The 12,494-nt window shown below is 44.4% G+C and overlaps 1 protein-coding gene across 1 annotated transcript in view; it reads right to left on the bottom strand.

Moving 5' to 3' along the window:
- The window catches only part of LOC109373742 (NACHT, LRR and PYD domains-containing protein 13-like), a 32,701-nt gene that overhangs the window by 3,694 nt on the left and 16,513 nt on the right, over positions 1 to 12,494 (bottom strand). Inside the window, exons 5-8 of the mRNA XM_019627851.1 lie at positions 11,775 to 11,942; positions 10,352 to 10,522; positions 7,057 to 7,227; positions 3,216 to 3,386 (exon numbers count right to left, since the gene is read on the bottom strand). Coding sequence (XP_019483396.1) covers positions 3,216 to 3,386; positions 7,057 to 7,227; positions 10,352 to 10,522; positions 11,775 to 11,942 — 681 coding nt within the window. The remainder of the gene's footprint in view (positions 1 to 3,215; positions 3,387 to 7,056; positions 7,228 to 10,351; positions 10,523 to 11,774; positions 11,943 to 12,494) is intronic.

Here is a 12,494-nt window from a genome sequence, read left to right as displayed (position 1 = left end):
TACAAGAAGGCAAGTGTTCCCTTTGAGGTGGGCCTCCATAACTCTCTCTTCCATGTGATATAGGAGCTCTTCCTCCCATTCTACTGCTGCTGCAAACTGGTACTGAAGGAGCAGATATTTTAGGGGGAGTATCCCCACTTCGTGGTTGTGGTCCTCGTTTTACTGGAAGTGGTCCCCCAGAAGAACTTGTGTTAAAGTTCATGGAATAGCCACCATCATCCATGTGCATTCCACATGAGGGAGGTCCCCTGGTTCCTCCATTTCTTTTTCTTCTGCCTCTAAGGCCTCTTGGAGAGCCTCTGCTTCTTGGACATGAAGGTAGGTGGTCCACAACTACCACTTTCAAATGATGGTTTAGTGGCTTTTTCTACCTTGATGGTTTTTCCATCTAAGGACATTCCATTCATGTCTCTGGCTGCATCCTTAGCATCTTCTGGGCTTTCAAAGGTGACAAAAGCAAATTCTCTTGATTTGTTGGTTTCACGATCTTTCATTAAGAGTACTTCCACTACTAAGCCATATTTGCCAAATACTGCTTCAAGGGCTTTCTCATTTATTTCTGTATTGCGACCACCAATGAAGAGCTTTCCTGGGTGATCTGCTTCAACCATTTTTCCCCCAGTGAGAACCAGAGGGGTGAAGATGGTTTTGAGCTCCTATAGGCTTGTGGCAGTGGATTCTTAGCAGTTCAGTTTGAGGGAGGGCTGCCAGCTTGAAAGATGGAAGTAAGAAGCCACTAGCACTACTGTGCAACCTCCATCTTATTTCTCAATTCAACAACACAAAATCTGAACATGTGGGTGGCTAGCTACTAGGAATACAAAGACGACAGTGAACGTGTATTATGTCAGTTTAATATAGCAGGGATTTCCATCTGAGTCTATAAAAAATGTGACATGTGGCTATGCATGCAAAACCAATGCATGAAAAGTAGAGGGAAGGAATCTATTTCTTTAGGTTGAAAGGGGCGGGGTAGGACCTAGAGGATGCTTCCAGGTAAAGGTACCATTTAATGGACAGGAAGAGCATGGTATGAGAAAAACATGGGCTCCAATGTCAAACAGATTTGCCCCAATATCTCAGGTCTAATGCCACCAGCTATAAAGCATACCACTGACCTTGAATGTGTACCTTTAAGAGTATTCCTTTGGTCTTCTAGACAAGCGTTGCTTAATCAGGGGTGGGATTTCCTCACAGTGGTGATTTGGGGATGTTTGAGGACTGGGAAGGTGCTCCTGGCATCGAGTGGGCAGAGCCCTGGATGCTGCTCAACATTTTACAGTGGACAGGATGGTCCACACAGCACAGAATTCAGCCCCAAATGTCGGTAGTGCCAAAATTGAGAATCCCTGGTTTAGATGGTAAAGATGGAACTCTGTACATACAAATGTGGATATGCAGGAACCTGCTTTCAGGCTACAATGCTGGAGAATGAGAATGGATGGGAGCAAACTGAAAATCAGGAAGGGATTCATCAGTAAAATGATGCAATAATTGCTGCAGACATTTTATTCATTTCTGCCTCCAGAGAAAAACACCTGGAGAGTGAGGGCTTAAAATCAGAACCTCACTCTTTTTAAAGCATAAATATGACCCCGGGTTGCTTGTATAAATCTGGTGGCTTCTTCTTTACTTACAAGGTAAAGAATATTGCTCCTGAAGATATTTCTTGAAGGTTAGAGAAGTGGTGAAAAGTATTGGCTTCTGACTTTTACTACTCAGCACAATGCCCTCAAGGTCCATCCATGCCATTGCATATGGCAGGGTTTCCACAGAGAAAGACACGTACTGTATGACCTAACTTATATGTGGAACCTAAAAAAGCCAAACTCATAGAAACAGAGAGCAGAGTGGGGGTTGTCAGGGCCAGGAAATGGGGAGATGATGGTCAAAGGATACAAGCTTCCAGTCATGAGATGAATAAGTCCTGGGGATGTAATATTCAGCATGGTGACTATAATTAATAACTCTGCATTATATACTTGACAACTGCCAAGAAAGTAGATCATAAATGTTCTCACCACACACAGAAAAAAGAAGTGGTAATTAGATGATGTGTATCAAATCAACAGTAAGGTGGTCATCATATTGCAACACTTAAGTGTATCAAATCAACACATTGTACACCTTAAGCTTACACAATGTTATGTGTCCACTATCTCTCAATAAAGCTCTGTGTGTGTGGGGGGAGTTGGCTTCTGAATCAGACTTGCATTGGGTCATTGTTCCCATCATTATTTAGCTAAGTGACTTCCTTGCCTCAGTTGCCCCATCTATAGAATGGGTATAAAGTTACCCCCCTTCTAGGGTCTCTCCACTGGAGCATGAAGTGATAATTGCCATGGGTTTCCCATTTCCTGCACATAGTAAGCACTCAAACCATAGCTGGCCTATAGGACTGTTTCCTGCATGGTGTCCTCCCTTTTCCCGGGCCCATCACTCTGTTCTACCTCTGGGCCCTTGAACACGCCATCACTCTCTGTGAATACTTTCTTCCCTCCCTTCCTTTTGGGGGATGGGTGGTGGGTGGGGACAAGGACTCCTGTTTCAAGGTTCATCTCAAAACCTAACTTCCTCAGTGCAGTCTCCTTCAGCCCCTAAGCAGTTTGTAAAAATAATAAACCATTGTCTGTGTGAAGACAGGTTACATTTGAGCCATATTAAACCCCAAATCCTCTACTTACGCCAAACCATCATATTGGTTTGAGCAAACACATCACATTGTGGTTAAAATTGCCTTCACTTACAAAGTGCTCCCCCGATATGGCCGGTCCCCACCTGACACCATCCATAATTCTTACAACATTACTGACTACATTCCCTACGCTGTACTTTACATCCCCATGACTATTTTGTAACTGCCAATTTGAACATCTTAATACTGAATCACTATGCTGTACACCTGTATGTCAATTATAACTGAAAAATAAATTTTAGAATATAATTTTTTTAAAAAGTAAAGAAAAATCTGTCTCCCCAATAGAGAGTGAAGATTCACAGGGCAGGTGGCATGTCACTTCCCCCAGCACCTTCTATCCAAAATATACTGATTGAAAGAAATACCTACCAGCAAAGAGATTTTTAAAAGAAGAACTTTGCCCCTCACCATGTCTCTCCTTCTTACCCTCAAGGTGACTGACCACTTATTACTCTGCCCCCACCCCAGAGTAATGGGGTGGAGGGGTGCTCCCTGCAAAAGGGCAGCATTGACTCACCCAAGTGTGTTCAGTGCACACAGCGAATCGTGGAGAACCTCACACAGTCTCCTCACTCCCTCATCCTGAACACGGTTTTTCCCAAGATCCAAAACCTTCACATTATGATTGTGCTTGAGGATGTCAGCCAGCTCCCAACACCCCTCTGCAGTGACAGAACACTCCGACAAACTGCAAAATAAAGACAGACAAAAAGGGGAGGGAAATCATCCTTATGCCTTCTTTATAAGCTCCAGTCCACCTCACTTTATTCCAAGGAAAAGAGAGATGACAGAGCCCTACAAAGAGGAAGAGCTGATTAGGAGGCCCCCACACCTGGTCCTCCAGTTCCCTGTGACACACAGAGAGGAGGGGCTGCAACACTGGGGCTCCCACCCACCCCTGCAGGGCTGTCCTGGGAAGCGCTGCTTCTCACTGCAGGGGCCCAGGCTCCCCTCTGCTGTCACAGAACATGTGTTTCAGCCTCTGACCTCAATACTTGAGCTGGAAAATACACCAACATCTCACTTAGGGCAGACCTCAACTTCAAGAATGAGCTATGGTACCAAAAGGAGCTATGGTATCAAAAGGATGAGGAATCCAGGTAAGTGTTTGGAGACAGAATGAGAGGAGGGGAGTGGAGAGGGAGACAGGGGAGAGGGGACAGACAGAGAGAAAGGAAAGAGACAGAGAGGAGAGAGAGAGATGGAGAGACAGAGAAGAGACAAAGAGATAGAAAGACAGAGAGACAGAGAGGAACAAGACAGAGAGAGACAGAGAGATGGAGAAGAGACAGAGAGAGATGGAGATGGAGAGGAGAGAGAGATGGAGAGGAGAGAGGCAGACAGAGAAAGACAGAGACAGAGCTACAGAGAGGAGACAGACAGGAGACAGTGAGGAAAGAGACACAGAGATGAAGGAGAGACACAGAGAGAGATAGAGAGGAGAGAGGGACAGAGAGGAAAGAGACAGAGGGACAGAGACACAGAGACAGAAACAGAGGGAGAAGGGAGGTGAAACAATGAAAGAGTGACACCTTTAGGTGGAAGAAGCAAACAAACATAAGGCAACACCCTTCAGCCATATAGGAATAGCTTGACTAGATGAAAAATGCCCACATCATTAAAACTGTCAAGGCAACTGCTGACTAGGTAAACATCTATGCATGTCACATCCAGCATGGCTAATTTGCCTAGTGCATAACGCCTACAGATCGTAGGAAAAAAACCCAATAGGGGAAAAAATAGTCAAGTTTTATCAACAGGTTTTTCATTTGGAAGTTCACACAAATGGCTTTCAACATTCCAAAAGTGCTCAATTCCATTCTTATTCACAGAGATACAAATACACAGGAACTCTGAGTTCACAAATAAGGAATATGACCCCTGGAACCAGCTTCAAAATCATCTTGAGGGGAGAGTATTGCTGAGGGTTTAGACAAAAGCATACTGGTCATGAATCAACCATTGGTGAAGTTGGGTAATGGGGTAGATTACATATTATTCTCTCTACTCTTGCAAGAGTTTCAATATATTCATGGAAAAATAAATAGTAGATGGAGCTACTATTACTCTACCTCTCAAATTGATGGAGAACAAGAAGGTTTAGTGACACTGTACATGAAGATGTGGATAATGCGGGCTCTTGGCGGATGGTGACAGTGTTAGTAGAGGATGTGTTAAAAATTTGATTGCAGATACCCTTTGACCCAGCCATTCTAGGTCTAGGAACTTATTCTACAAGCATATTTACATGTCCAAAATGGCACAGAGATACACTGCATAATTTTTATACCTTTTTTCATAAGATTAGAAACAATCAAAGTACTATTACATAACCAGTACACTCATTCAACAAGTCACTATGTCATCATAAAAGACTTAAGGTTGTTTTGTACTGGTATGCAACATTCTCAGGTATGTTGTTTGAGGTGCATGTTTCATGGGACTGAAAGCTCAGTAAAAGCACACTTATATATGCACAGAAGATCTCTGGGAAGATTAAAATTTTTTTTTTTAAAGATTTTTTATTGGGGAATTGGGGGGATTGGAACAGTGCTGGGGGATTGGGGAAGGGGAACAGACAAGTTGCTGTCGTTTTGTTCTTCAATCTAGTTGTGGAGGACGTCGCTTCACTTGCCCAAGTTGGCACCATCATTGCGCTCTTCCCTGGAGAGGCAGATCAGTCGCCGGCTTCTGGACGGCCGCTCACTGCGGCGGCTGGCCGCTCACGCTGGCTGCTGGCTACACATGGTAGCCCATGGCAACCCACTGCCACAGGGACTGCAGCCTACGCCGTCGCCAGCGACTCACGGCAGCCCAGCTCCAGGTTGAGCTGTTGTTCAGCATCTTAGCTGTAGAGGGCAGTGTCACTGGCCCTCATATGTGGGATCCGAACCGGGGCCCTCTGGCATCCCAAGCGAGTTCTTAACCATCGCGCCACTCGGCCGGCCCGGGAAGATTAAAATTTTAAAAGGACACTGAAAGCATTGGTGGCCCCCAAAGAGGAGAATGCAGTGGTTGGAGGACAATGGTGGGAACTCGTTTTATCTAATATTTGGTTTCCATTGAGTCAGCAACATCCAATAGAAATTTCCATGATGATGGTGGAAATAGTCTATAGCTGCATTGTCCACTATAATAGCCACTAACCAAATGTAACCACCAAGCCCTTCAGATGTAGTTAGTGTAACTGAGGCACTGAATTTGTAACTAAACTTCATCTTCATTAATTTAAATTTAAATACAGGCACATGTGGGTGCCATGACCAATGCAAGAATATTCTACTATATTTAATTATGGCTCAGCTACATGTTAGGCCATTAAAATATTTCCAATACTATTAATGTCAATAAAAAAATTATAGGCAAATGTTTCCAAAATCTCTTAGCACACTGTTCTATGGTTATTTGGATAGCTTCCACTGCCACCTATATTTCTACTGAGGTGTCATGAGCCTTTTTGAGACTGATATGGTCTCTATGTTCAAAAACATCCACAGGCATAAATAATACACAAAACCATTTATATTATGACTGGCAAACTAGGGAGACTCGAAGCTCATTTTAACGTCTTTATCAGACATGGGATAAAGAAGATCAGACATAGACATAGTGTGCAGGAGAGCTGGCAGAGCATGCCTGGCCACTGTCCTTAGAAAGTCCTGCTGATGAGGATGGCCTTTGGTTAGCGTCCAGGAATGCGGATTCCAGGAGAGCTTCCCTGTTCCCTGATAAAAGTGACTCACTGTGCCTAAACTGCGCAAACATCGTTTATGCTGAATCCCTGCTTTCCTCGTAGAAGTCTGAAATCTCAGAATGTGCTAGGGAGGTGTGCACAGGACCAGAGCCTAGTAAAAAATCTGGAGCACTGAGTGTGTAGGTCACACCTTCCCTGTTGGACAGCATTTCACATGTGTTGTCACACAGCTCATTGCGGGGGGCATTAAGATGGCCCTGGGTGACCATAGAGAGTGAGTTCCTAGGAGCTGACACCTGGCTTCCTGCAGATTTTGCCTAATGCTCCTTCTCCCTCTGATGTTGCTTTGTCTCTTTTCATTGTAGTAAGTAATAGCCATGAACACAACTGCAGGCAGAGTTCTTGGGGTCCTCCTAGTGAACAATCAAACCCAAGGGTGGTCTTGGGGACCCCAACACACATTGTGGTTGGTCCTTAACAGTCACCCCAGTTCCCCCCCACACAGGTACCCCTACCCACCACCTCCCACAAACCTAAAGCTCCTCTATGCCAATAATCACATCTACACCCAGGACACACACCCCACCTGGGACTCAGGACTTTGCAGGTCCACTCACAGTGTACTCCCACCACCCACTAAATGAGAGGGGGGCATGAAGCTTACTCCAGGTTCTGCAGGCTGCAGTCTGGATGACTCAGTGCTCCACACAGAAGCCTCACCCCCTCATCTCCTAGGTGGTTCTTCCTCAGATTTAGGTGCGTCAGACTCTTGTTCTGGAGGAGAGCATCTGACAAGTACCTGCAACTGGGCATGCCAAGCTGGCAGAACCAGAGCCTGGGGACGAGAGCCACAGACAGATGCTTGGGAAGGCAGCCCAAACCTGGGGCAGAAGCCACCAGCACCCATCCCCCAAGTTCACCATAGATTCTCCTTGGGCCCCAGCCTGGGATGTGTTGAGCATCTGTGTGTGTTTACTTGTCCTGTCCAGTTCCAGGCTGGACAATGAGCATGGCAAGAATGTGACCATCTAGTTAGGAGTGGGTTTCAAACAAAAATAAAGGAATGATGGTGAAATGGTACAAAGTTCCGGTTATGCAAGATAAGTTCTGGAGATCTATATGGCATCTTGCCTACAGCTAATAATACTGTCTTTACGCATAAAATAGGCTAAGAGGGAAAATCCTATATTAAGTGTTACCACCACTACAACTGTAATAATAATAATAAAGGGCAGGAGGAAGCTTTGGGAGGTGATGGATATGCCCATGGCCTTGAATGGTTGTAATAGCTTCACAGGTGTAACTTATCCCCAAACTCACTGAATTGTACACATTAAATACAGAGGGTGCCAAAAAAATGTATACACATTTTAAGAAAGGAAAACTATTAAAATTGTAATACTCAATATATTTATATAATGATAACAATAGATGCGTAAAAGTTACATTTGACTTATGCAATTACAAGAGGTACTCAAAGTGGTTACCATCAGTGTCCACACACTTCTGATTATGGCGAACTACTGCTTGAACAACGTTGACCAAAGTGTCCACTTGTGTACATTTTTTTGGCACCCCCAGTATGTACAGCTTTTTACATGTCGAAAAAATAAAGTTTAATGTGAGAATTTTTAAAAATTTAAGCAAAAATTAAAATTAATAGAGGAAAAACATTTTCAGTAGTTCTGAGGGAGCTGGGGATGAGCCTCAGGCTCTGGAGCCAGTCATGGGTTCAGATGCCACTCAGCTGTCACTAACTGTTGTTGGCAACCTGTGTCCTTCCTTCAGCCTTCAGCTCTGCTGCTCTAAGGTGGAGACTATGGTGGCCTGTCACACAAGCAATGATCGTCAATGATTCATGCATGCAAAGTGCTCGGGACAGTACTTACAAGTGGTAGGAGATATACAACATAGAGAGATTTTATATATATATAGATCTATAGGCATTATATAATAGATATTACATGTAATATATTCTGTTACAAATCTTACATGTTATATAAATTATATATACTATTACATGTAATATGTGAGATCTTATAGATACATATATGATATATAGGTATTATGTAACAGAGATATATAATAACATGTATTACATATATAACATAATAAATCTTATATAAATTATACATATTACATATAATATGGTTATGCAATGATATATTAAATTATTAAATATAACTTAAGTTATATTTAATGTTATAATTATATGGAGAATATATTATGATTATAAATATATTAATACATATGTTATATATTATTAAAATGTATTTTATATATTTATTTATAATATTAAATATGGCATCATAAATTATGTATTAAAGTATATAAATATAATTATAACATAGCTAATTATATTATATATTATATTAGACTATATTATAAATACAACAAATAATTGTACATGTATATCAGTTCATGTTATATTTGCATTAACTTCTTACTAATATTCTGGTTTCTTGAGACCCAGTGCTAGGTGAGTGCCAACCTCTGGCTCCCAGACTCAGACTCCATAGTCTTTCACCATAATCGCCCCCATGGATGCCTTCAGGCCCTTGTCCTTCTCCATTTTTTTTTTTTTAAGATTTATAGCTGAGCCATCCTGCTACCTATTGGCAGCTCAGTGGCTGCTCAGCTCGGGCTGGACTCGAACCGCTGTTGCTCAGAGCTCAAACTCTTGAGTGAGCTCTTAACCAACTGAGCCACTCGGCCAGCCCCCTTCTCCATTTTTTTATACTCACTTGCACAATATCTGACCCCAGGAAAACTCAACTCTCCATCTATTCCACACCCTCACCAGGAAGCAGACATGGCTAACAAGGAAAAGATCTGCGTAATCACACTGCAAATGGACATTCATCCCAGACCAGTAACCCCCTGGAGCCCTGTAGTTCCATGTACACCTGCTCTCATGACACCTCCACATGGCTGATGAATAGGCACCTCCTGCTCCCATGTCCCAATCCACACTCCGTACACCCAAAGCTGCTCTCCCTCTACTCCTCCCCATGTCAGAAAATGACACCCCCACTTCCCTAGCTGCCCAAGCCCATCACTTGCAGGGGTTTTGGGCTCCTTTCCTTCCTAAACCACCTCTAATCCACCGCCAAGTCCCATTGGTTCTACCCTCCAACATGCCCTGAAATTCTACACCCCATGGGGCTGACTTCCTTATACCATCTTGCCTGGTCTGCAGGGAATTGTTTCTGCTCCTCCTTTGCCCACATTGGAGTCCATCCTTCAAGGGCAGCCTCAGTGACTTTTCAGAGATGTCACTGTCCAACTTTCAACCCCCAGAGGACTTTTCATCTCACCCCAAAGAAAACACAGATTCCTACACTGCCCTGGCGTATTCCAGATATCTTCCTGCCTCTGCAACTTCATCTTCTCTCATTCCCCTGCCCCATTCACATTACTCCTGCCATCCTATCCCTTCGGTGTATGGCTTCCTTCTATCCTTTCTGCAAGTTTGCAACCATCGCCTCCTCACATAAGATGGTGAGTGGGCACCTTACTGGGAAACCAACCCTAACACTTTGTGTACTCATTCTTTGTTCTTCATTTCTGCACTACTGTCGGGTTTTCTTGGTAACTTATGAAACTACATCATCCACGCAGGCAGGAAGCGTGTTGGTCTTATCCCCCACCCCAACCTTAGAGCCAGCTCTGTGTCTGGAGATGGGAGCTCAGATCTGGGCTGACTAAGACAACCGTAATTTCCTGGTGTCCTTGCTAAAACTGAATTCCTTGGCCCAACCTCCCAGTAATTGATTCAACAAACCTGGGGTGCTACTCAGAATCTGTGTTTTACAACACTGCCTAGCATGTGGAATAACTGCTCAATGCGTGTTAGTTTTCAAGGATATAAATGGGTCCCCAGTGAAGGAGCCATAATTCTCCCCAGTGCCGACCCTCCTGGAGACTCATTTCTAGAACTGGAGCCAAGAGGAACTTACACCAATCTCTCTAAGGCACACTCAGGTTGACTCAGGGAAGCACACAGCCACCTTACACCGTCATCTTGGAGCTGATTAAACCCCAGACACAGCCGAGTTGTTCTCTCGGTGCTGGTGAGAAGCAAGGCCAGCCCCTCAGAGCTGGCTGCCGACAGGTTGCATTTCTCCAGGCTGAGGAAGGTGCAGATGAAAGGTTAGCCTCAGCTATACCCATCCTTCTTTCTCTTTCTTTCTCAAACCCTCAGTTGGGCCACAGTCTAGGACTCCAACATCATGGCAAAATTCAATCAAGTAAAAACAAAAGCTTCAAGAAGGAGAAAGAGGTAGGTCAAAGTACAGTTTGTCAGTCTCAGTCCTACTGAACTTTGGGCCAAATCACTCTGGTTGTAGGGGGTTCTCCAGAGCCAAGTCATTCTGGTTGTGAGGGGCCCTCCAGTGCATTGTAGGATGTTGGTCAGACCTGGTCTTTACACACTAGATGCCAGAAACATCCTCCCCTTCCAACTGTGGAAACCAAGTATGTGTCCGGACATTGTCAAATGTCCTCTGAGGGATAAAATCACTCCCAGTTGAAAACCACTGAGTTTAGGAAGGTTGGCAGAAGCCTAAGGGGTTAAACCAAAGAGGCTAGCAGGCAAGAGGCCCACAGTCCCGCTGAAGCCTATGGAGAATTGTAGGAAGAATGAAGATGACAAGAAATGTGTTAACAGGATAGGTAAATACAATAGGGGAATCTCCAAGGCTCCTCAAAACATACTCCCACTGCCGCCCTTACTCTGTCCCTCAAAGCAGGAAGACTTACCACAGCTCTTTCAGGGCACACCTTGACATGTCAAAGGGCTTCTGCGGTCCTTTCACCTGGATGTCAGAGAGGTCATTGTCTGCCAGGCTGAGGAAATTCAGACTGGAGTTCTTGCTGAGCTCCAGAAAGAGGCACCGACAAACCACAGAGGTGAGGCCACAGGATTCCAACCTATCAAAGAGGTCCCCAGACAGGCAGTTAGTCCCAGGCAGAGTGGTTTTCATTTAGAGATCCCCTTGCTCCATGAACAAAAGCTGATTTCTGGCATTCCTTGTCCCTTCCAGAAGCAGAATGGCCTCCAAGTCAGTGCTACTCCAAGTGTGTAGCTAGACTCCACAGTCTAGCATCACCTCTGGGCCTGATACAAATGCTGATTACCAGGCCCCACAGTGGACCTGCTGGAGCTCAGGGGTTTGTTCCAGAAATGTGTGTGTTAACATGCCCCCTGGGTGGTTCTGATGTACATTAAAATTTGAGAACCACTGCTCCACACCCATGTACCTTTGCCCTTTGCTAACCTTTCTCTGTATCCTTCCACTGCCATGCTCACTCCTACTCTCCCCATGAGTCATCAAACCTAGGGGTGATGTTGGGAACAGATCCGGGAAACCAAAGGCTTACCACAGATACTTGAGGTTGCAGGCTGAGTGTCTCAAGGTTCTAAAAATCATCGTGGACACAGTAATTCCCAGGTTGTTAGAGCTCAAGTTCAGGTGGGTCAGCCTGTTGTTACCATAAAGGACCAGGACCAGCTCCTTCAGAACCCTCACAGGGGTTACCGATTTGCACCTGAGGAAGAGAAGCAGTGAGAAAGCTTAGCTTGGGGTGTGTGGGGCGAGAGACGGTTTCTTCATTTTGCCTTTTTGCCAGTAAAAACATACACAGAGACCCTCAAGGATGTACAAGATATAAGAGGAACCCAAAAGTTGATTTTTGAATCGTGGTACTGAAACTTTGAAGAGGCTATCTAAAATATACTCCCAAAAGAGTCACTAAGCTCAGTTGGACATATGAAGTCAGGAGTCACTCAAGCTGAGCTCCTCCCCTTCTCTCCCCTAACCCACTATTAAGAAGTCCTGGGGCCACCTAGTCTTCTAGAGAGGTGACCCCCCTACACCAACCCAGAGAGGCCTGGTGAGAAAACTCCTTTTGTTTTTCCTTGAGCTTGTTTTTCCTTATCATAAGGATTAGGTGACAAAACCAAAATGGAGGGGGTTGGGGGGAAAGAGAGAAAGAAAAGAGATAAAAAAGATAACTGTTTAAGCCTGCCTCCCACGTGTTTGATCCAGCTCATTCAACACATTGAAGTTGAGGACAGTCATTATTGCTGAATCTTCTTCT

This window comes from Hipposideros armiger, unplaced genomic scaffold (genome assembly GCF_001890085.2).
Source record: "Hipposideros armiger isolate ML-2016 unplaced genomic scaffold, ASM189008v1 scaffold_742, whole genome shotgun sequence".
NCBI classification, from domain to species: Eukaryota; Metazoa; Chordata; class Mammalia; order Chiroptera; family Hipposideridae; genus Hipposideros; species Hipposideros armiger.
Note: the sequence above shows the minus strand (reverse complement) of the source record. Positions and strands in the feature narration are given on the sequence as shown.